Source organism: Pituophis catenifer, unplaced genomic scaffold, assembly GCF_029215685.1.
Source record: "Pituophis catenifer annectens isolate HBS135680 unplaced genomic scaffold, rPitCat1.0.hap2 SCAF_1, whole genome shotgun sequence".
Lineage (NCBI taxonomy): Eukaryota > Metazoa > Chordata > Lepidosauria > Squamata > Colubridae > Pituophis > Pituophis catenifer.
The window spans coordinates 25,361,019-25,383,004 of NW_027256881.1; the positions used below are offsets into that span (position 1 = coordinate 25,361,019).

The 21,986-nt window shown below is 38.2% G+C and overlaps 1 protein-coding gene across 7 annotated transcripts in view; it reads left to right on the top strand.

Moving 5' to 3' along the window:
* NCOA1 (nuclear receptor coactivator 1) overlaps positions 1-21,986 on the top strand; it is a 292,101-nt gene that overhangs the window by 214,704 nt on the left and 55,411 nt on the right. For all 7 annotated transcript variants that reach the window (XM_070932196.1, XM_070932201.1, XM_070932198.1 and 4 more), the window contains one exon: positions 19,179-19,273. In XM_070932196.1, the coding sequence (XP_070788297.1) occupies positions 19,179-19,273 (95 nt within the window). The remainder of the gene's footprint in view (positions 1-19,178; positions 19,274-21,986) is intronic.

A 21,986-nucleotide genomic window follows, 5' to 3' on the forward strand; every position in this document is an offset into this window, starting at 1 on the left:
GCTAGATGAAACAGCTCTAGACAGGTGCAAAGGCATATAATTTGTGGGAGATTTTCCAGTGTGAATTACAACATAGGTGCCCTTTCACATCACAGTCCTTCTGTATGAGCCTCTTTTTTTGTGGTATCATCCCATTAAGCAGCTGGAACATTTTTAAAAGCCCACAATGACAAATGTACACACTCATTCTCAGCAGGGGCATTGGTTTTACAGAACAAATCTACTAATCAAACTTTATGAAACACGGGACTATACCTTGTAGTGGGGAAAGGCTTGTGCATTTCAGTGATGCCATGAACTATATATACAATTGGGGGGTCTACATTTCCAGAAAGGTCACCCATTAAGTCCGGTCATAGACAAGGGATCAGACTAAATACACTAGAAACATGCTCCAATATTCTGCTAAAAACCCAAAATGGTTACAGTATTCACAAGAAGACAGTGTCAACATGATACTGGAATATGAGTCTTCCCAGAGCAAAAGGTATCCAGCAAGCTACTGGGGAAGATTGGAGGGAAGTTTGAGTAGCACTAGTGTTTATAATGTAGGTGGATTAAGCCCGAAGGATATATAACTAGTGATGTGGCCAGAGGCAAAAAGAAAGTTTGGTAATGCAAAGAATATATACCAATGGATTGTCAAATGTCAGATCATAAATGAGAACCAATTTGATGTTGTGAAAACAGAAATGTCAAGGCTGAGTATTGATATTCTGAGAAAAAGAAATGAATTGGAACTGGTTATTTCTCATCGGAGTAGAAGCAGACAAGAAACCATCACTATTAACAAAATATTGTCAAAGACAGTGCTCAGATTCAACCCCCACCCCAATGATATCCATTTAAATTCAATGCAAGCCAATCACTATTATAGTGATACATATCTCTGTCTAATCAAAGATATAGAGGAAGTGGAAATTGATTTAAAATAATTTAAAGCACCTTGTTGATGCAGTATAAAAAAATATCATACTAAATATAAAAGAACTAAAGTGCTAAAGTTGGAACCAAAATGGCATTTGGAACAAAGGCAAAATTTGGTCTCAGCGCATAACACACAGATCAAAGCAGGAGATAGACTATCAGAGTTCAGCCAAGAAAATTCAATGATTGTACAACCACCATTCCCCAACTACTTAAAAGCTGAACAACATTGAAATCAAGTTGATTATATATTCTCAAGCAAAGATGAAAAAGCTTTACTTCATGAAGAAAAACAAGACTTGATTCCTATTGTGGCACAGATCATGGGCTCCTTCTTGCAAAATTACAACTTAAACGAAAGAAAACAAAATAAGCAGAAGAACAAGATATAACCTCACCAGTATCCCATAAATTCATCCAGTGAAGTTCATGAAACACTAGCAGCAGTTTAAAACCTTACAGGATATTGCCGTTAAATGCTAAGATGGTTTCTAAGCATGTATGGAAAATATCGCAATGGCCCAGAGATGAAATTAGATCAATTTATTTAATCACTTTGTTAGTTCAATACCCAAAAAAGGCCAGTGTTGAAACTATGGAACAGTTGTACTTTTCTCACATGCTAGTAAAATAATGTTGAAGATTTTGCACTCGTGGAAAGGGAACTACCAGATGTACACACTAGATTCAGAAGACACAATTCTCCTCCCCACCACCCCAAGATAACCTTGCTAACATCTAATGGGTGGTGGGAAAGATAATTATATTGCAAAAGATGAATGATTTTACTTTATTGATCATACAAAGGCTTTGGACTGTTTAAAGTATTAAAAAATGACCCTTAAAACCCTGGGTCACCCCATCTGCTTCTTGAAAATTTTGTATCATAACTGGAACAATTCAGAATTGAGGAAAGATATGTTACAGTTGCATAATATTATTTATTTAATACATACAAAGTAGATGTAGTGAGAAATGCTGGACCAGAAGAAATTGAAAATGAAATTAAATTTGGGATTTGGGGGAGAAACATCAACAACCTCAGATATATTTATGATACCACTCTGGAGGTTGGAAATGAAGAAAAATCATCAGACAAGATTAAGAAAATGTTTTGATGCCTTTGAATTGTGCTGTTTCATGCTATGTGTGTCAAAACAAACAGTTGATGAAATCATCATATAAATTCTGTTGTAGACCTTGAGGAAGAATGATCTGTAGGAGACATAAACCAATTATATATTAAAGATGGCATTAATTCACTGACCAAATTATTCTATGGGAGATTTTTTTGCATCTTCTCCTTAAATGCATAAAACCATATATTATGACTTACAATTTATTCTCTCTTCTGTTCATGGAATCCCAGAGCTGAAAGGACCTAATGATATAGATTAATTTACATCCTTCTCATTAAAGCAAGCCACAGTTTTTAAAATTACATTTCTGGGATTATTGACGAAGTTTAAATCTATTAGATTTAAATAGTAAACACATCCCAAGGGTAAAATTTCAGAAAAGTTTGTGAAATTTTCAAATATCTAAACTACCTGCCATAGATGATGGGAAGACACAAACTGCCTAAATGTTTGCACACTTAATAGCTAAAGATATTTATTTTCCAGTTTTCAAAGCCTAACATAGCTCTGAAAATATTCATAAGATGCTTCTTTTTTTATTCCAATTATAACGAGCAGAGGTCGCTTAGTGGTTAGAGTGCCGTACTGCAGGCTACTTCAGCTGACTGCTAACTGCAGTTCAGATCTCACCAGCTCAAGGTTGACTCAGCCTTCCATCCTTCCAAGGTGGGTAAAATGAGGACCCAGATCATTGGGGGCAATATGCTGACTCTGTAAATTACTTAGAGAGGACTGTAAAAGCACTATGAAGCGGTATATAAGTCTAAGTGCTATTGCTATAACCCAGATCAAAGTTTTTAGATGGAGATTGTTCTCAATTTCTAAATTATGGTGGTTTTCTTCTTTGCTTTTCTCCAAATTCCTCTTTCCTCCTCTGTCTGCCAGTGGTCTGCTGGAGATTAAAGTACTAGAAGCATATTGCTTGCAGGAACCTTACTTTGCATTTGTGAGGTTGCTTTACTTAGTTTTCTCCAATTTACCCTTTGTTTCTAAAAAGAGAGTGTCTGCAAAAACTGTAATGTATATACAATTAAACATTCTGCTCAGTTGAATTGTCTTTCAAGTGAGAGCCAGTTTAGGGTAATGGTTAAAGTGCTGGCCTAGAAACCAGGAGACACTGAGTTCTAGGTCTCCCTTAGGCATGAAAACTGGTCAGGTGGCTTTGGGTCAGTCACTGTGTTTCAATCCAATCTGTTTTACAGGGTAGTCATTGTGGGGGTAGGAGGCAGGAGGATTAGGTATGTTCAGTAGTGGGATTCAATTTTTTTTACTACTGGTTCTGTGGGCGTGGCTTGGTGGGCGTGGCAGGGGAAAGTTACTGTAAAATCTCCATTCCCACCCCACTCCAGGGAAAGGTTACCACAAAATCCCCATTTTCTCCTGATCAGCTGGAACTCAGGAGGCAGAGAATAGATGGGGGCGGGGCCAGTCAGAGGTGGCATTTACTGGTTCTCTGAACTACTCAAAAGTTTCTGCTACCGGTTCTCCAAAACTGTTCAGAACCTGCTGAATACCACCTCTGGGGATGTTTGCCACCTTGAGTTACATATAAAAAAGGGCAAGGTAAAAATATAGTAATAATAGTAATAGTAATACAAATGAATGAAGAATTTCAAGTTATTGCTACCTGTTTCTATATTATATTCTGGGACAGATTGTGTGATGTTCAAGCAAGCTGTTGTATTTAATAAATTGCAGAATCTCAAGTTCTGCCGTTTCCTCATATGGAAAATAGGGGAAACAGAAGAAGCTGTGAGGGTGGGATGCTTGGCACTCCCATTTTGCCCATTGTCCCCCTGCAAATCCCTGCACACTTGCTTATAATATTGTATTGGCTGGTTTGTGATTCCATAGATTTTCTACAGGAAGATATCATCTTAAAAATAAGTCCCAGGATGAAAATGGCAAGGAGAATGTATATTTCTAGGGCAAAAAGTGGTGACTGTGGAAAGCATTAAGAACCATTTGGCCATCATCCTTGTAGAAATGGCTGTCTCTGCATTTGAGATATGGATTTGGGAACCATAGCATGTAAACCTATTCCATTTCCAACACTGAAAACAAAAGAGACGTTGTAGCAAAAACCATCTTATTATTAAATTGTGAAGAAAACTGCATTCCAAAATTGGATGCATCTGTAATCTGATTAAAATGCTATATGCAATTCTGGTAAATTCCTCTCAGATGAGGACATAGTTGAGAACTGGGCCATGATTAGTAGAGTGTCTTAACTGTAAGAAAAGGCAGAAATATTGTAGTTCTCTTGTACAATATAATAAAAAATAGGACCTGGTGGAGGAAAGTGATCACAGTTCATTAAATGTATGAATATAGCAATTGGAGCTTCTTCCCATTCTTGTTTCATATAGCTCTTATTCCTTTATTGATTTGTGATACATGGTAGAATTGCTAAAAAGACCTTGATGATACAATACTTACATAAAAGAAAGAATAGATATAGGTCTCTTTTATCATGAGAGGTTCACAATAGCAAAGTTGGTTTACTTGCAACAACATCATGCTTTGCATAAGAATAGGAATAAGAATAAGAACATCCTAGCTGGCTAGTTTTAGAAATGAAGTACTAACACAACTTTCCCCACCTGATTCTCTTCAAATGTGTTGATTTACAATTCTAATTATAACAGTATTTGTAATCCAACACATCTAGAATGTACTAGGTTTCCAAAGGTCATTTGTCAATTATAACTTGTGGCTCTTCTCCAGCATATTAATTCATAAGTTTTTCAATAATAACAATGCAATTTATCTCATTATTTAATGCCTAGAATTATATTTGTGTTAAAATTTAAGGCTCACATCACCAATGTTCTTTACAATTCAAACTGCACAAACATTTTTCTGACCATCTCTTAAAGAAAATCATAATCATTGTGCATAGATTTGATTGTTAGACTTCTGACCTCAAGTTGGAAGAGACTTCAAAAATAATTTATTACAACCCCCAGTCAGAAATTCTCTATTACTGCTATCTTAATAGAACACTGTTCCAGCTTCTGCTTACAAATGAAGACCTACTGCTTTCAATGCAGCCTATTTCACTGTTGAGCAGCTCATTCGGTCAATTTTTCCTAATTTTAAATGAAATAAATGATTTGAAATAAATGTTCATTCTAACATTTAGTAACACAAAAGACTATGTCATACCTAAAATTAGATGGTGATCTCACCAAAGCTTGGTTGTCAGCCTAAAGCTGATCTCATCAGTTTAGCCATATTGAATTTTAAAGGAGTTCCACTCTATCCTTTTAGTCTAAGGGAGATCAAAAATTGTACGAATCAATGCACTCTTTAAAAAGTACTCAGCAGTTTCATGTTCTGGATAAAACCAATAAGGGAAATCTCATCATATTGTTTTTCATCCCTCTTTAAAAGTGTCCAGAACTTGGCAAGATTTCAAGCACTGGAGGTAACAGGAAGGGGAATATTTAAAGAAGTTACAGTATAGACTTACAACTCGAGGAATGGTTTGGAAATGAGTAGATACTCAAACTGGATGCTTTATCATGTTACTAGTTTTAAATCATCCAGTCAAATGGATGGCTAGTTTTAGCATTCCATTCTAGAGAGAATGGAATGTATCTTGAAGGAATTTGGAATTTAAGAATACTTCAAGAAATTTTCCTTGTTGATTGGAGTGAGATGGATTCACAGGAGCCACTGACTGAGGCGGGCAGCCATAGAAATTGAGCAAATAAAATAAAACTAAACAGAATTGAGAAATGTAGGATTTGGAGGAGTAGACATTGTCCCAGACATCTCCCATGATACAATTAGACGCTCAGTATTGAAATATATTTTTTAAAATAACAGTGATAAATTTAGGGGTAAACTTATGTGGCAAAGCATGAGCTGATATATGATATTTACCTGTAGGAATTATTATGTAACCTAGAGAAACCATGTAGGATTATAGAACATCCTGATGGACTAGTTCGCATTCTTCTAAAAAAGTGTTTTGTGTATGGCAACTATTGTATGAGTACACCACTTCATGCTCTCAGAATTTCAAATGTGTCACTGACCTAAAAAGACGATCTATCCTTTCAGTAAGTACTGAGAAATCAAGTAGTGCAATGACATGAAGCTGGTAGTAAGGGCACAGCATCACCAAGTAGAGGCCACTCTCAAGAACAAGTTTGACTGATCCTTCAGAACCCTGGACAGGTCCCATGGAAAAGTGGGGTTACTCTGGGCTGAGGATTCACTGAGCCCCTTTTAGGCTCCAGTTTTAGGTCTGTCAGATTCAGAAGATCATTTAGTAGTTGAAGTTCTGTGTAATAGGATCCAGAACCAATGCCTCTCTGGGTTACAGTTTCCTCTTCTGAGTCCCCTTATCTCTTCTTTATTTCTCTCTTTGGATTTATGCTTGGTCATTACAGGAAACCAGATCGTGGCAGTAGCAGGAATATTTCTTACTGGCTTTTATTGCTTTTCTCTTTCAGTCACTCACATTTATATCGATGAACAAAAGGTATTGTCTCTACATGAACTACTTTCATTTGGTCACATAAGTTCTTTGCCCCCACATTGGTGCTTGCTAAGATGTTGCTGAGTGTCCTAACTTATGAACTCACAGGCCACCAACCTGGAGCCCACTGATTATATCAGAGGCTTTTCCAGCATCCTGCTGCACTGTAAGTCCCCTGTAAATGAGCTGTAAAAAATTTTCTCTGGGTCATGAATTCCAGTGAGCTGACAAATTCTTCCACCTCTTTATTTTAATACAGTAGAGCTGGCTTGCTGCTCTCATCTATAAAACTAGTCTCCCTGTCTCCACCTTTGAATTTGGGTTCTATCATGAATTGGTTTCAGATACAGACTCCATTCATTGCCATAAAATGCTTCTTTGCAACAACACTGGGCACTTTTCTCTGCATGTGCTTATTTTATATAGCCCTTCCTGGTCTAAAGCAAGTCAATACAATTTTAATACCTCTGCTGACAGTTTCAATCTAGTTGACAGTTAAATATAGAGCAAGCCAAAGGGGAGACTATAAATGAACAACGTAAATACCTCTCTTTTTTCTTCCTCCCAGGCCTGTGCAGTTTTTGCAGATTTATGATTAGACTAGGCTAGTATATAATCCATTTGTGAGCACAAAATATGGCATTCCAGAGCTATTCTTACTCAGACACAGTTTCTGATCTTTGCGAATTTATTGAAAAGAATCAAAGCAGCTGAGCAATGCTTCTGTGTAATTCATTTCAATGCAGCACTTCCCTATGAGATAAACAGATAGAATATCATTCTATTAAATAGGGGGCATTGACGTAATAGTGACTATATTGCTAAATTATATTTAAACCAGGAGTTTTTCGACTTTCATTCATTCCTACCTTGGATTATCTTATGCTAGATCTTTCAAGAAAGCCTTTAACAACCATCTGGGCTGGTTCCTGCTTGAGAAATGGTTCAGTACTATCTCCAGGGAATATATAGAAATTCTCTTAATGTATTATTTGACTGGGAAGTTCTCACATGGAGAAGAATAATGGGGCCATGCTGTTAGATTTGCCCCTAGTTAGTTCTGTTATTTTTTCTTGAGTTTGGACATAAGAAGAAGCACTTTTGTTTTCTTCTTCCATCTTTGTGTTGTGGACCGCCAGCAGCCTGCATGGGTCGTGGCTGATCCCGACGACGAGGAGGCTGGTGTGGGGTCGCGCCAGCAGCCTGTGCAGCTGGCGCTCGCGTCGGACAGCGAGGAGGCTGAAGAGGATGTGGTGCCAGAGGCAGAGACTCAGCCAGGGTCTTCAGAACCTCCAGAGGCTCCTTCAAGTGGAGAGAACGAAGTGGAGGAGCCTCTCCTCAATGCTCGAGCACGCAGGGCTGCCAAAAGGCAGGAGTGGCTACTCAGGAGGAGGAGGTCTCCTCGAGAGTAAGGTTTGAGGATAATTGGCCACTCCCTTAGCCTATTTAAGTCACACGCAGTTAGTAATTTCTTGCTGGAAACAACATGTAATTATTACAGAGCATTTTGGAGAGTGAGTGTCTTATTGTATCTTTTTTTTCTGGGCTGGTTGCCAACCTTTGCCCGACTTTGTTTATTCTTGGTACGTTATAACTTTGATAAGGACCGTTGGTGTGTGTCACAATCCTTGGGAATCCGGAGCTGGGGCAGAACACTCTGATCTCTGTTACTATGTTTTCTAGTCCATATTTGTATATGGATTTGCATATGAATATGTATCATAGCGAACATAAGATTAGAGTGGTATTTTTGGGAGATGCAGCAGGCACACTGAATTATGCTTCAACAAATCTTCAACTGAGTAAATTACAAAAATGAGGGAGAGAAGTGGATTTATAAGAAATAGAATAAATACTGTAAAATGGCAAAGAATATAATAGCAAGAATCCTACTGGCTCAGGCCAAAAGCTCATCTAATCCTACAATCAACATCTCAGAATGTTCCTACAGGTATATTTAGAAGGCTCATGTGCTTGAAGTAGTAGCCCTCTTCCACTGTTGTTCTGTAACAAATGGTAATTAAGACCTATCTTTGAATGTGGAAGTGGAGGGATGGATACAGCCATCAAGATTAGTAGGCTTTCAGAGATTAATCAGAGGAGAGCTCTGCTGCAAATAATATGTTATGGTTACAAATAGAATGAATAAATAAGTGGAATACTGAATTCAATAGAAGTTAATAGAATTCTATATTTTGTTTGCTATATTATGCCCAGATTTGTTGGGAATCTTACACTTTCACAACTGGAGAGACTAAATATTGCATAGTGATTATTTAAAATTTTGAAACAAAAACCATTAACTTGTAAAAATATAATTTTAAAGTGAAGAATCTTCTTAGATTTTTAACTACTGTAAGGAAAATTAATATGGAGAAAGGCAAAGGGGTTGAGACTGAAGCAAGAAAGGGAAACCAAAGAGATAGTCGGAACATCTAAATTGTTGCACTAAAGAGTAACTCCTGAAGAATTCCTAGTTTATTAGACTAAGCACAACAGTTTCCATTGCCTATCTCTTTCATTTCAAGTCAAATAAGATAGCCTTTTGCTGGTTTTCTTCTAAATTCCTTGGGCTTAAATAATTTATAGAAAGCTGAACCAGCTGCCTTTTTTCCTTCTAGGGGTTGGACAAAGATTAAAAGATTCTTCTATTGTATTCCATGTGTGTGTGTATATATGGATATGTGTGTGTGTGTATACATATGTATACATATATATTCTCAAACATATTGTTTTAATTCTTCTATATCAGATTATACAGAGAAAAATTATAGGGATTATGGCCAGTAGAGTGAAAACACAATAATCAGAGATGTCATTGGTTTAACTTTGGAAACCAGTTGAATTGCATGTTTATATGACTTGAGTGTTCTCTTATCAGAACCAGAAGCAATAATGAAAGAACAGATAGCATTGAAGTGACTGAGCTTTGAAATAAAACCAGCTACTCTTTGGCTAACACCCACTATGTTAATTTGAATGCAGTAGACTGGCCGGATCAAAATTTGATCTTTCAAGTTCATGTCCCTTAGAGGCCTTAAATTGAAGGGCTAAAGTAATCATTATAAAGGGGAAAAAACCTAATTTACTCAAGCCATATTATGACACTCTAGTCATATGTGACCAACCAATGGAGGAAGGATCAAAGGACATGAACATGAAAGCATTTGTGCTTTGACCATGACATTTAAAGCTAGTGCTGCCTCTCAGTTAGCCTTCTGCATAATATCTTGTGATTTATTGTTATGTCTCTCAAGATTAGGGCAATTTTATGTGTCGTTGAGGGCACAACTGGAAAAGCTTTTTCAGGACTGGGTTTTGATGAAGTGGAGAACTACCCAACTAGAGAAAAATGACATCAAAAAAAGTGGGAATTCAGTTAGAACCACATTTCTTTAGAAGTAATATATCAGTAGGCAGCCAGTGCGCTCTAGTTTACATTTGGCCAATGCTACATAATTTTTTTCTGTAACCGTTCATATACCCAGCCTTTTTAGCTTAATAAGAGATTTGTGCAGTATGAACAGTTGCTTGATTTCCAAACATAATACTTAATAATGTAATATATAAAAGCAACTGTCCCTGGCTATTCTCTTGCAAAATATTGTGCTGAGGATTATATTTAAAGTCTACAAGTGCTGTTCTGAGATACACAGAACACTGGACTCTGAGCTTCCAGTTTAATGGGGAAAGTGTAAGGGGGGGGATGTGAATCCTTTGATCTATCATAGAATCATTAGTCAGTAAAACAGTAAAACAGTTTTAGACCCTGTGTGATATAGGGTCTTGTCATTATCTCTCCAATAGGAGGAATATGTTGCACAAGATACAGTTCCTTCCATCTCATCTCATACAGTGTAAATAATCCTACAAATTCAGTTGAGGGTATATTTTGTGCCTATTATGGCTTAAGATATAGGGACACAGTGGCTCAGTGGCTAAGACGCTGAGCTTGTTGATTGAAAGGTCGGCAGTTCAGCGGTTTGAATCCCTAGTGCCATGTAACAGGGTGAGCTCCCGTTACTTGTCCCAGCTTCTGCCAACCTAGCAGTTCGGAAGCACATAAAAAATGCAAGTAGAAAAATAGGGACCACCTTTGATAGGAAGGTAACAGTGTTCCGTGCGCCTTTGGCGTTTAGTCATGCTGGCCACAGGACCACAGAGATGTCTTCAGCTTTGAAATGGAGATTAGCACCGCCCCCTAGAATCGGGAACGACTAGCACATATGTGCGAGGGGAACCTTTACCTTTATGGCTTAAGAATATCTGCTCGGAATAGGCTTTGCTTCTGTAGCTGCTACTAATTTATGGAATATCTTGTTTCAGGGGATTCATTTGATCTTGAGCCTTTGTAAACAGTTTCCTTCCACTAGAAGTTGTTTCTACTCCCCTGACATTGGTCCAGAGGATCCCCTAACTCTCAGGAGTACAAAGGGCCCCCAGAAAAATATGAAAAAAATGTGACTACCTCTTTATCCCTGTAAGAACTCAATTTTTTAAGCATATCATGTTTTCAGTATTTTATGGCCAATGTCAAGCAATTCAAGCAATCAATTCAAGCAGTGTCTTCACAGAGAAGAGCCAGAGCCTCTGTAACACAGTACAGTCTTTGCATCTAAGGGTCAGTTTTCTTAGCTCCTCTTGTTGATAAGGACTAGAAATAACATGGAGAAAATGCCTCATGCCTCTGCTACTGAACAACATGGGGAACCTGCCCTAGCCCCGTCTAATGACTGTTCCTTAAAACAGTTCTAACATTGTTTAAAGATCATACAAAGAAATACAACCAGAATATATTTGGCTGAAGAAAAGACAGTGGAATGAGAAAAAAAATTACTTCAGAAGTTAAAGATCATAAAATCATTTATTCAAAAATGCTATGGCGCTATTTGCTAATAAATGAAGAATAAAGGAGAATCTTCAGTACAAATATAGATGTGGGCAATTCTGTTTTTACCTGTTGACCAAATGAATCATCACATATATTTTATCTCATTTCCTATGGAAGTCCAAGAGCTGCAGGGCATCTCAGAGGCAGATTTATGGAAGCTCTAATATGTCAAATGGTGACAATGAAATAAAAAGCACAGAATTTCTGCTAAGAGGCCTCGGGCATTTTTTTCCTTCTAGAAGGAAAAAAAATTGCCCTGAGGCCTTAGCTGTATGTCATTTGCTGGTACATCAAGCCCGCTTGTGCATTTCAGTCCATGAGCCCTGGCAGTAGAATTGAGTACAATCTCTTAGGATCGTAACTGAAAGTCAAGGCTTCTTTAATACATTCTCCACTTCTCCTAGGATTTGTGAGTTGAATAGGAAACAGTGGTGGGTTGCTTCCGGTTCAGTCCGGTTCTTGCAATCTGTTAGTAATGGCGGTGGGAGGCTCCGCCCGCCCACCCAGACATCATCTTGAACAATCTGCACATGCACAGAAGCTTCTGCGCATGCGCACGCGTGCTCCTGTTGCTAACCGGTAGTGGAGGTAAGTAGAACCCACCCCTGATAGGAAAGTTACATCTATTAAAAGTTAGAATATTTTGGCGGGACTTGATTTGAAAAGAAGAGGAGAAGAAGCAGCATAACAGCAAGAGAAAGAAAATAGGTTCAGGGACCAGAATACATACCATCCAATATGATGAATTCTTATTCTGTTGCCTAGTTCTCATACACAGCAGCTGGAGTAATCTACCTGCCTTGAGATTGTATAACTGCGAGGGGGAGGATTCACCTGTTTCTCCATAGTAGAAAATGCTGATACAGAGACATGAATATGATGCTGATGTATTGCATTATTTGGATTATTTATATCCTTTGTTCAAGTTACAGTAGATTCAAGTGATTTACAAATAAAATAGACACTTTAATAATAAAAGTCTAGCAAACACTATAAACACATAGCTCATTGGGATTTTTCCTGTAGGCCAGAGGTGGGTTTCAGCAGGTTCTGACCAGTTCTGGAGAACCGGTAGTGGAAATTTTGAGTAGTGCGGAGAACCGGTAGTAAAAATTGTGACTGACCCCTCCCCCATCTATTCTCTACCTCCCAAGTCCCAGCTGATTGGGAAGGAATGGGGATTTTGCAGTATCCTTCCCCTGGAGTGGGTGGGAATGGAGATTTTACAGTATCCTTCCCCTGCCATGCCCACCAAGCCATGCCACGCCTACCAAGCCATGCCACGCCCACCAAGCCACACACACAGAACCGGTAGTAAAAAATTTTGAAACCCACCACTGTTGCAGGCCGTTTGATAGTACAATAATTTCCACATGGCAATTAATGTCATCTACCCTACCTCAGCCCACTAGCAAAATGTACATTAAATATACCTGTAAATCCTTCCTCCCTGTAGTTATCTAATCTCAAAGCAGGTGGCTACTTCACCTTATGTTTGTGAGAACTATGTTATGGAATAAAAACATATCTCAATTTATTCCTTTGGCCACTGAGGATAGTTGTCTTTCTGGCAATTGTTCTTTCCCAGGTGTTATGCTACACTGATTCTTTATTAGCTGCTAATGACTATCACAGTAGTGTCAAGATCTCGATCATCTGAACACATCACAGACTGTTACATTATATTTTAGGTAGCTAAAATTAAAGCTTTGCAATGATGGAGAGGCATTCAGTTGTGTTCTATTGCCTTCGTAGCTGCTTAGGTAAGAGTCTGTACTGGACTAGGGCCATTCTCTGAATGAAGAGATAGGCAGGGTGCTATGGTGGAGGTATGTTGCTGTTAGAACATATGGAATCTCATGCCTGCAAGGTCTGTTTCAAATGGTCAGCTGCATTTTATTGTTTTACATTTCTTAACATTTTCTCTTATTTCCTATCTGTTGATTTAAAACATGCACTTGAAAATTCTATCCATGTTTGGCTGCTTCCCAAGATTGCCCGGAGTATTAGAAGCTTCCAGCTATTGCTTGTTCTGCATTTATAGGTTTTTTTCTGTTATTGCTCTGCCTCCCAGAACAGCAGAAAAGTTAATGAACATGTATCTGGACTGTACCACTTCAAGCAAGATTTAAGGGATTTGATAGACCATTCTATTCATGGGGGAAAAAAATCAACCTTTGGAAGAGAACAATTACAGGCTGGTTTTCTCTGTGATGAGTAGCTGAGTATGAATATCTATGGAGATTCTTTTGGGTTAGATTCAGGGGTGGGTTCTAAATTTTTTTACTACCGGTTCTGTGGGCGTGGCTTATTTTGTGGGTGTGGCTTATTTTGTGGGTGTGGCTTGGAGGTCATGTGACTAGGTGGGCGTGGCTAGCTGGTCAGAGTCATTTCTGGAAGGTCCTCACACTTACGACTAGTCCTCGCACTTACGACCCGACTCATTTGTTTGCTTTTAACACTGTTCAGCTGTAGGACAGCCCTTTGAAGCCCTGCGGCAAGAGTTTAAACAGTTTTTTTCCCCTCTAGTCATCAGCTGGGACTCAGGAGGCAGCAATAGATTGGGGGTGGGACCAAATAAAAGGTAAGAATAACGTGGGTGGGTGAGGGGGTGGGAGGGCGGGTGGGGAGAACCGATTCGGTGACGTCATATCGTCACCGCTACCGGCTCGGCCGAACCGGACCGAACCAGAAGGATCCCACCACTGGTTAGATTCTATGAACAGGTTTATAGAATCTGCTGATTGTGAAAAAGATTTGACCAAATGGGCTGCCCTACCTTAAGCCTTTTCTAAGCAACAGGTTGTCAGTAGACTTTTCTGAGCTCAGTACAGCAGTTATTAGATACAATAGTATTAGCATGCAGCATATTTTCCCTGCAAGTGGAAATCATAATATTGGTCTACCTTGAATCACCTTGAATGATTGAAGTATTCTATATATGTGCTAAGATTACTCATGCATGTAACACCTAACACCTTCTACAGTTTTTGCACTTGAAGTAAAAAATGACCCAAATTAATTAATAATGAGATTAGATACTATGGAATCTTAATTTCATATAGACTCTACAGCACAGCACCTAATATTTCTCTCTTTTCCTAAGACTGACATTAGTTGCCAACTTCTGTGCTTAGATTCACATGTAAGAATAATTTTTCCATGACTTGGAATTGGAAGAAAGTATTTGCCAGTTTGTTTTCTGGCATGACAGCCCAGCCTAATTAATCTGTAATGTTTTTTTTTCTATGAGCAGAACAGGGCTTTAAGCATGAACATATATATGTACAATAGAGTTATACAAATCAGTGTTTAAGCTTCTTTTATAAAGCAACTTTAAAAAGAGAAGAAACAATGCAAGGACGTGGTATTTTCAAGAATGGACAAAGATACCAAAGGAAGGGTTTTTTTTCCATAATCTTAATTCATGTAGGAGAGTGTTTGGATTGTTACAACACACAGGGAATGCAAGGACAATTCCCTATCCCATTAGAAAATTCATTGAATATCCTCCCTCTCACATACAATTAAATAACAGAAGAACTTTCAGTGGGCCCATGAAGCATTTTTTAAAATATAATTGCCACATATACTTTGGGGGAAATCTCCCTGGAAATTCTTTTACTCATGTAGAAAACTATCGCCTATTAGTCTCAATGAAAGCTTTTTTCTGTGTGTTTGGGTTTTTTTGGTTTTTTTGGAGGGGGGGTGGTAGTAGCATGTAAAAACTGGATGGTTAAACATAACTTTATGAGCTTTAGTCATTACAGAAAATCATATTCACACCATGGAACATAACATGGGGTGGAGGGGAATAATTGGAACCAATGGACATTAATTCAAGCACAAGGAACTATGGCTCCTCAGCCAACAGTAGCCATGCTTGGAGGATGCCATTTCTTTTGCTCCCTTATAAAGAGAAGTTGGGGTTCCTTGGAATAGTTTACTGGTGTTAAGTGCATTGAAGTTGATGGCTACTCAGCAAACTCTGAATAAGAAACAGTGCTCGTCAGAAAAGTAGATTAAGTAATAAAAGAGTTTTCTAGACTGGGTGTGGATGTATTTCTAGCTGGTTTATTTAAAAACTCCATTTGCTATGGATCAGTGCAGAAGCAGCATCTTTGCATGACTGTTTGTTCTTTTTCCAGTCGTCTGACACTTAACTTTGTAGACTGCTTTCCTGACTTCCAACCTTTTACTAGTATTATGCCTTTGTTTTACTAAATGAACTGCTTTTCTGGTTTCTGCCCTCTTGTTAATCCCAACTTCATCATGCGCAATCACTTGAATGTCTGCTGCCTGTCTTCAACTGTATAGTTTGCTATTTACAGCTTTTGTATGTGTCTCCTGCCCACTCTCCATTATGAGAGATGGCACAGAAAATGTGCAAATATTTTTGAGACAACGGAGTTAGTTTATGGAAAGAGAGAAGGGATAATTGGACACTGAAATATTCCTTTGAATGATTATTGTCAGATTCAAAGAGTAGTCAGATAACTTTTACAAATTTTAGGAATTTCAGATTTTTAGAGGCACAATCCTAGTTTTTCATGATAAGATGTAGTAATGTTATACAATGTTGGCTCATTACTTTTTTGCATATAACAAACTTCTTATAGTATAGCTTGATTCATGCAACCTGAAAAGTTGAATAAAATGAGATTGAATAGTTGGTTGGTCTATGTGAAATGAAGGAGGTCTTTTAGAAGAGAAGGTTGGGAAATGTTTGCACCTTAATCAGGAACTCCCGAGTTATTATTTTGCATTATGGAAAAGCTGCAGTTTGAGAAGTAGAAACTTGATTAAATTTTGGACCCAAGATTAATAAAAGGAACTACTAAGGAGAGAATGGAGAGTTCTGTAGTTTAAATTTATTGCAAAACTCATGGTTTTTTTGTTCAGTCACTAAGTCGTGTGTGAATCTTCACAATCCCATGGATCATAGCACACCAGGCCTCTGTGTTCTCCATGGTCTCCAGGAATTTGCCCAAATTCATGTTCATTGCATCAGTGACACTATCTAACCATCTCATCCTCTGCCATCTTCTTCTCCTTTTGCCTTCAGCTTTTCCTGACATCAGGGTCTTTTTCAACGAGGCCTCTCTACTCATTAGATGGCCAAAGTATTTGAATTTCATCTTCAGTATCTGTCCTTCCAAAGAACAGTCAGGGTTGATTTCCTTTAGGATTTGACAGATTTTATCTCCTTGCAGTCCAAGGGACTCTCAAGAGTCTTCTCCAGCACCCCACTTTGAAAGCATCAATCAATTATTCGGCACTCAGCCTTCCTTATGCTCCAACTTTCAAGCCATACCTTACTACAGGGAAACAAAACTATAAGCAGGCAGACCACTCTTCTAATCCTATCTTTGTGATTTGAAATAGGTTTTAATAGATAGATTTCTGGCTGCCTCAAAATCTAGCTATAGAACTTATTTAGTTTGTATAAATCACTTTTTAAAAATTCAAAATGTCCAGGAGAGAAAAAAAAACTCCAAGCGCTTTCCTGGAATTCTCCCTCTTGATGCTGGCCTAATTCCATTCACCTCCAGGTTTCTGCTTGTGCCATCAGTTTCTGCTCCTCTTGTTTTATAGCTGACTCCTGGATTTTGCATCTTGCCCTTTTTAAGCAAAGCAGCAAATACACAGTTAATACTATTGACACACTAATTCCTTCATTTGCGGCATCCCCTTGGAAGGTTGGATCTGTTGAAAATTACTGTCAAGGTTAAGCAACGTTTTGCTGCTCTTTCTTTAAAATTATTTTCTCTTCCCCTTTCTCATTTCGTGGCAGTACATTGGATTTGTTTTTGTTTTTTTGTTTAAAAAATAGCATGATTACCATAAACCTATTGGAGACATGCATTTAATTTCATGTTTCACCATTGTTTCACTTCATTGTTATCCAAAAAGTATTGACTGCTTACAGTCTGAGAAAACAAGTTCCAGTGGGAAGGAGGTCTTCCCTGTGGAAATAATACCATCATTTTCATCAGAGTTGAAGGGACCTTAGAGGTCTTCTAGTCCGACCCCTGCTGAAGCAGGAGATCCTATACCATTCCAGACAAGTGGCTGTCCAGTCTCTTCTTAAAAGCCTCCAGGGATGGAGCACCCACAACCCCTGAAGGCAAGCCTTTTCACTTGTTGGTTGCTGTCATTGTGAGGAAATTTCTAAATTGCTTCTCTCTTGATTACTTTCCATCCATTGTTTCTTGTTTTGCCTTCTGGTGCTTTGGAAAATTGGTTGACCCCCCCCCCTACACATTCAAATAAAAGAATATCCTTCCTGGGTCTCCCAGATCTCCAGACTAGAATTTCAAGAGGTACTTCATATTGTGGAATTTCCTGAATTTCTTGTTAAATTATCAATTCAGTCCCAAAATCTGATGTGAGAAACTATATATTAAATAAAGATTTAGTTTGGAGGATGGAGTTACATTGTTTTTGAATGTTATAATAATTTTGCTTCATAAAATACACATTGAATGCCCACACTGCATTCTTGAAATTGAGGGTTGGGAATAATTTTTAGACACAGTGGAGAAGGTAGTAGTGTTTTATTCTACCAACTGACTGTTTTGAACAAGAGAACTGAAAGTGCAGCTTGAAGCTATTTTGCTAAATTTGAAGAAAGGTTCCATATCCCAATTAAAGATTCAGAATGGAAAATCCCGGCAATAATTCTGAACAGTAATTCAGTGGAATTGGCAGGAAAACAGAGATGTTCACAGTATGCAACATTATTCCTGACTCATGGACAGGTTTCATGCAAGACCCCAACTGCATTTCCCATGTCTATTCCACAGCTTTTACAGCATTCCATAAAATAAAGCAAAAGTTAAGATAGTTGTGTTTTTTATGATCTCAGAATCACAGAATTGGAAGAACATTGAAAACCATCCCCAATCCAGATGGCTTTCTATGTCATAATTACAGATGAAACTCTGTATTCTTTTCACTTTGCATAATTTCCCCAGATTAGTCTGTGAAAGTTAGTTGATCATATGCCACTAGAAGAAAGAAACTACAGCATGTGATTTGCCTGCAGAGAGTTCTTGCTTTTGAGCTAAATTACATACTGCAGAAGGAAGCTATCTTTAGAAGAACATTATCCAACCAGAGACCCCCTCCAGATGGGTTGGATTATAATTCCCAACAGCCATGCCACATGGCTATTGAATAATGGGAATGTTAATTCAGCACAGCTCAAAAGGCTGGGAATGCTGTAGAGGAGATTAGTTTCCATTCCTACTAAATGGTCAATCAGATCCTCAGCATGAGCAAAAATCATTGGAATGAAATAATGCTGGATTCCCTTTCATGCAGCTCAACAGTTGGCTCTTTGTGAGAACATCGTCAATCCAACTGTTGTTCCAAGATCTTCCTGGCTCCTGCTTTTCCATATTTGTGGACCAATTTTTATGAGTTTCCTAATTACTGACCCTGCTTCAGTAATTCAAAGAAAAGGGATCTTCCATTTCTCTTTTTAAACAAGGACTGTCTCTGACTTTAAATGAATGCCCTTGTTTTTCCCTCCTTCCTAGACAGTGCCCCTCTGGTTTCTTTTCCTCTTTTTTCTTGGCATATTTCTAGTCTCTGACCTTATTGGCAAACATGATTTAAACATTTGTTATGCTTTCTCTACAGACTTTTTCTGGAACGGCTAAGTTGTACTCAAAAATGAAAGTAAATTCTCTTTGTCTCAAAAGTGTATTTTTCTACATTGTAGAAAAAACAGCTGATGATGATGTCCAGAAGTCTGATATCTCATCCAGCAGCCAAGGAGTGATTGAAAAGGAATCCCTTGGGCCTCTTCTTCTTGAGGTATGTGCTTAAGAAAAACAGCTGCTCCACGTAGTATTTCTAATGCAACTTTTTAAACATAGAGTTTTCCGTTAAATTTTGTTGGAAAGTAGAAAGGATATTAGCATAAGAAATTGTGGAACTTTTGTGTTGGGACTAATTACTAATTAGACTAAAAGAAAGATGTTGGGTAAATGGATTATAGGTACTGTAGTCCTCGACTTGCAATCATTCATTTAGTGGCTGTTTGCAATTACAACAGCACTGAAAAAAGTGACATATGACCGTTTTTTCACCCTTATGACCGTTGCAGCATCCACTTAACCCAGTGGTCACAAACAGATTTTTGATCCACATTCATTCTGTACCTATTATCACCTTAAAGTATTTCTTTTGCATTGGTTATTCACTTCTCTATTTCATGTAGCACTACATGACTGTAGCACCCAGTTCCCATTGCAACCAATTATCTTTCTTCTGATTAGCAATATTAGTAAAGCTGCCATCCTATCCATGACTCCTTATAGGAACTCTGTAGCAACTTCTCCAATTCTGGAACCAATCATCAGACTCTTGTCTGATGCCCAACCCATTCCAGCTGGTCAGTCAATCTTTCCTGGGGGATTTCTTTCTGCCTGTCTCCAAAGCTACCACTACTAACATTCCTGTGCCACCCTGAGAGAAAAAGCCACAAAGACTCATAGGATTTCTACTTTCTTTTCCTACAGTTCTTTTTTTTTTTTCCTATTCTGTCCCACATTTAGCACCTCTCTTAATCTTGTGGCTTTCACTCATGCTTCCAAAGTTTTTTCATAAACAATAAAACAATTGTGGTTTTTAATCTCTTTTACATATAAAGAAAAGATTTGGCTTCATAACAAAGAGAGCTCTTTCAAATCAGGTTGTCTCCTGTCACCATTCTCAATCATTCTTGATCTCTAAATGTCCTAATAATTTTTTTTCTATATTTCTGGTCTCATTTCTCTCATCCATTCATGTCACTTGGTTGAATAATCCTTTTCCTGTGTTGTGTTCATTCAGAACATTGCATAGTTCCCCCCCAAAAAAATTGTCTCTGCTTCTTTCATTTTCCCCATTTCCTGGGGCATAATATGTAACAATCGCTAACTTAGAAATTCCTGCTTTCATATACACTGACAGTACCCCAGATGATATTAGTGCATATTTTCTGATATGCTTTTCATCCCTTTCATTCATAAATAAAGCTACTTTCTGTGTATGTATTCATTAACCCTGCTCCACAAAATCAAGCCACATTCACTCTGAACAGATATATTTCTTCCACTGTTTCCTAATTTTTCAGTCCCACAAGGAATCTACTTTTCTTTATTTTCATTCTGTCCATACGCTTCACAATTTATTATTTTGATATTTCAGGTTTCAAAATTCTATATGCCATGTTTGAATTGGATGGTATTAATAAATAAATAAATAATAGGTCATTACTAGAATGGCTAACTGACCTTTGCTGCCCATCATAGCTTTGTTCATTTTACACTTTTTAAAATATGGAGAATGTGTAGGATAAATTAGCAGTCAGTTATACCAATACTGCATTTCCTGGTAAAGGTAAGACCACATTCTGTCCACTCGCCACTTTCTAGGACAGGGGTGTCAAACTTGCGTCATCACGGCATCATGACGTGATGTATCGCAACTTTTTCCCCCTTTGCTAAAATGGGTGGGTATGGCCAGCGCATGACGCATCTGACCCATGGGCCATGAGTTTGTCACCCCTGTTCTAGGAGGTGCATGCAATGTACCAACAAACCCTCAGGCTAACAAGTTTGGAAACAAAATTCACATCAAAGAAGGGGAGTCATCTCTTGGAAGAACTCAGAGATTCTTTATTTTGATATTTCTTGTGATACACGTTCCTTACTCACCAATCACTTGTACCATGCATGTTTGAACTTTTACATTTAGCAGCAAAATTAGTCCCATTCCTAATATCTGGAAGTAGATTATTTATGATCAGTCTCAGGTTAGATAAGTGTCAGATGAGCCACGTTAACTAAGACTGATTTACATTCAATACTGTTTTCAACTGTTTATTCACTTTTTTTCCTTTACCTGCTGTGTCCTGTATGATTTATTAATGTACCTTTCTCTTTCCCAAATACTTTTAAAAATCATATCACATTTAATTGTTATGATGAGACTGTTGGTGTCCTAAAACAGCTGAAAATTAAAGGGGGCGGAATTTTAATTCAGACAGGAACCTGTGAGCTGCACTTTCCACTCAAAAGCATGTAATGCAGAAACCTCTTGTTGCTTAGCAACAGACAACTGTGACTCAGTGAAACTGCAAGCCATGGGCTAATTTTGTTTGGGGGGGGAGGCTGTGGAGAGTGGATTGGCTTGGTTTGAAATTACTTCCTGTTTCCAGCAGCTAATATAGAAGGAACTCTTCCAGTACAAAATAAAGAGCCAGATAAATTACGTCTCCCTAGCAAAAGCAATACTAAAAAGGGAAACAAATGCTGATAGAAATGCCCAAAGTGTGTGGTTGGGTCTGGGCATATATTGTTTTGAATGATGAATGAGCAGTCCAAGCCATCTTCAACCCTATATGACTCAGGCAGCACTTAGGCCAGGGGTGAAATGCTCCTGGTTCGGACTGGATGCCTGATCCGGTAGAGATGGCAGCGGGTGGTTCAGAGAACTGGTAGCAAAAATCCCTGCGCCCCCCTCCCCCCCAATGCCCAGCTGA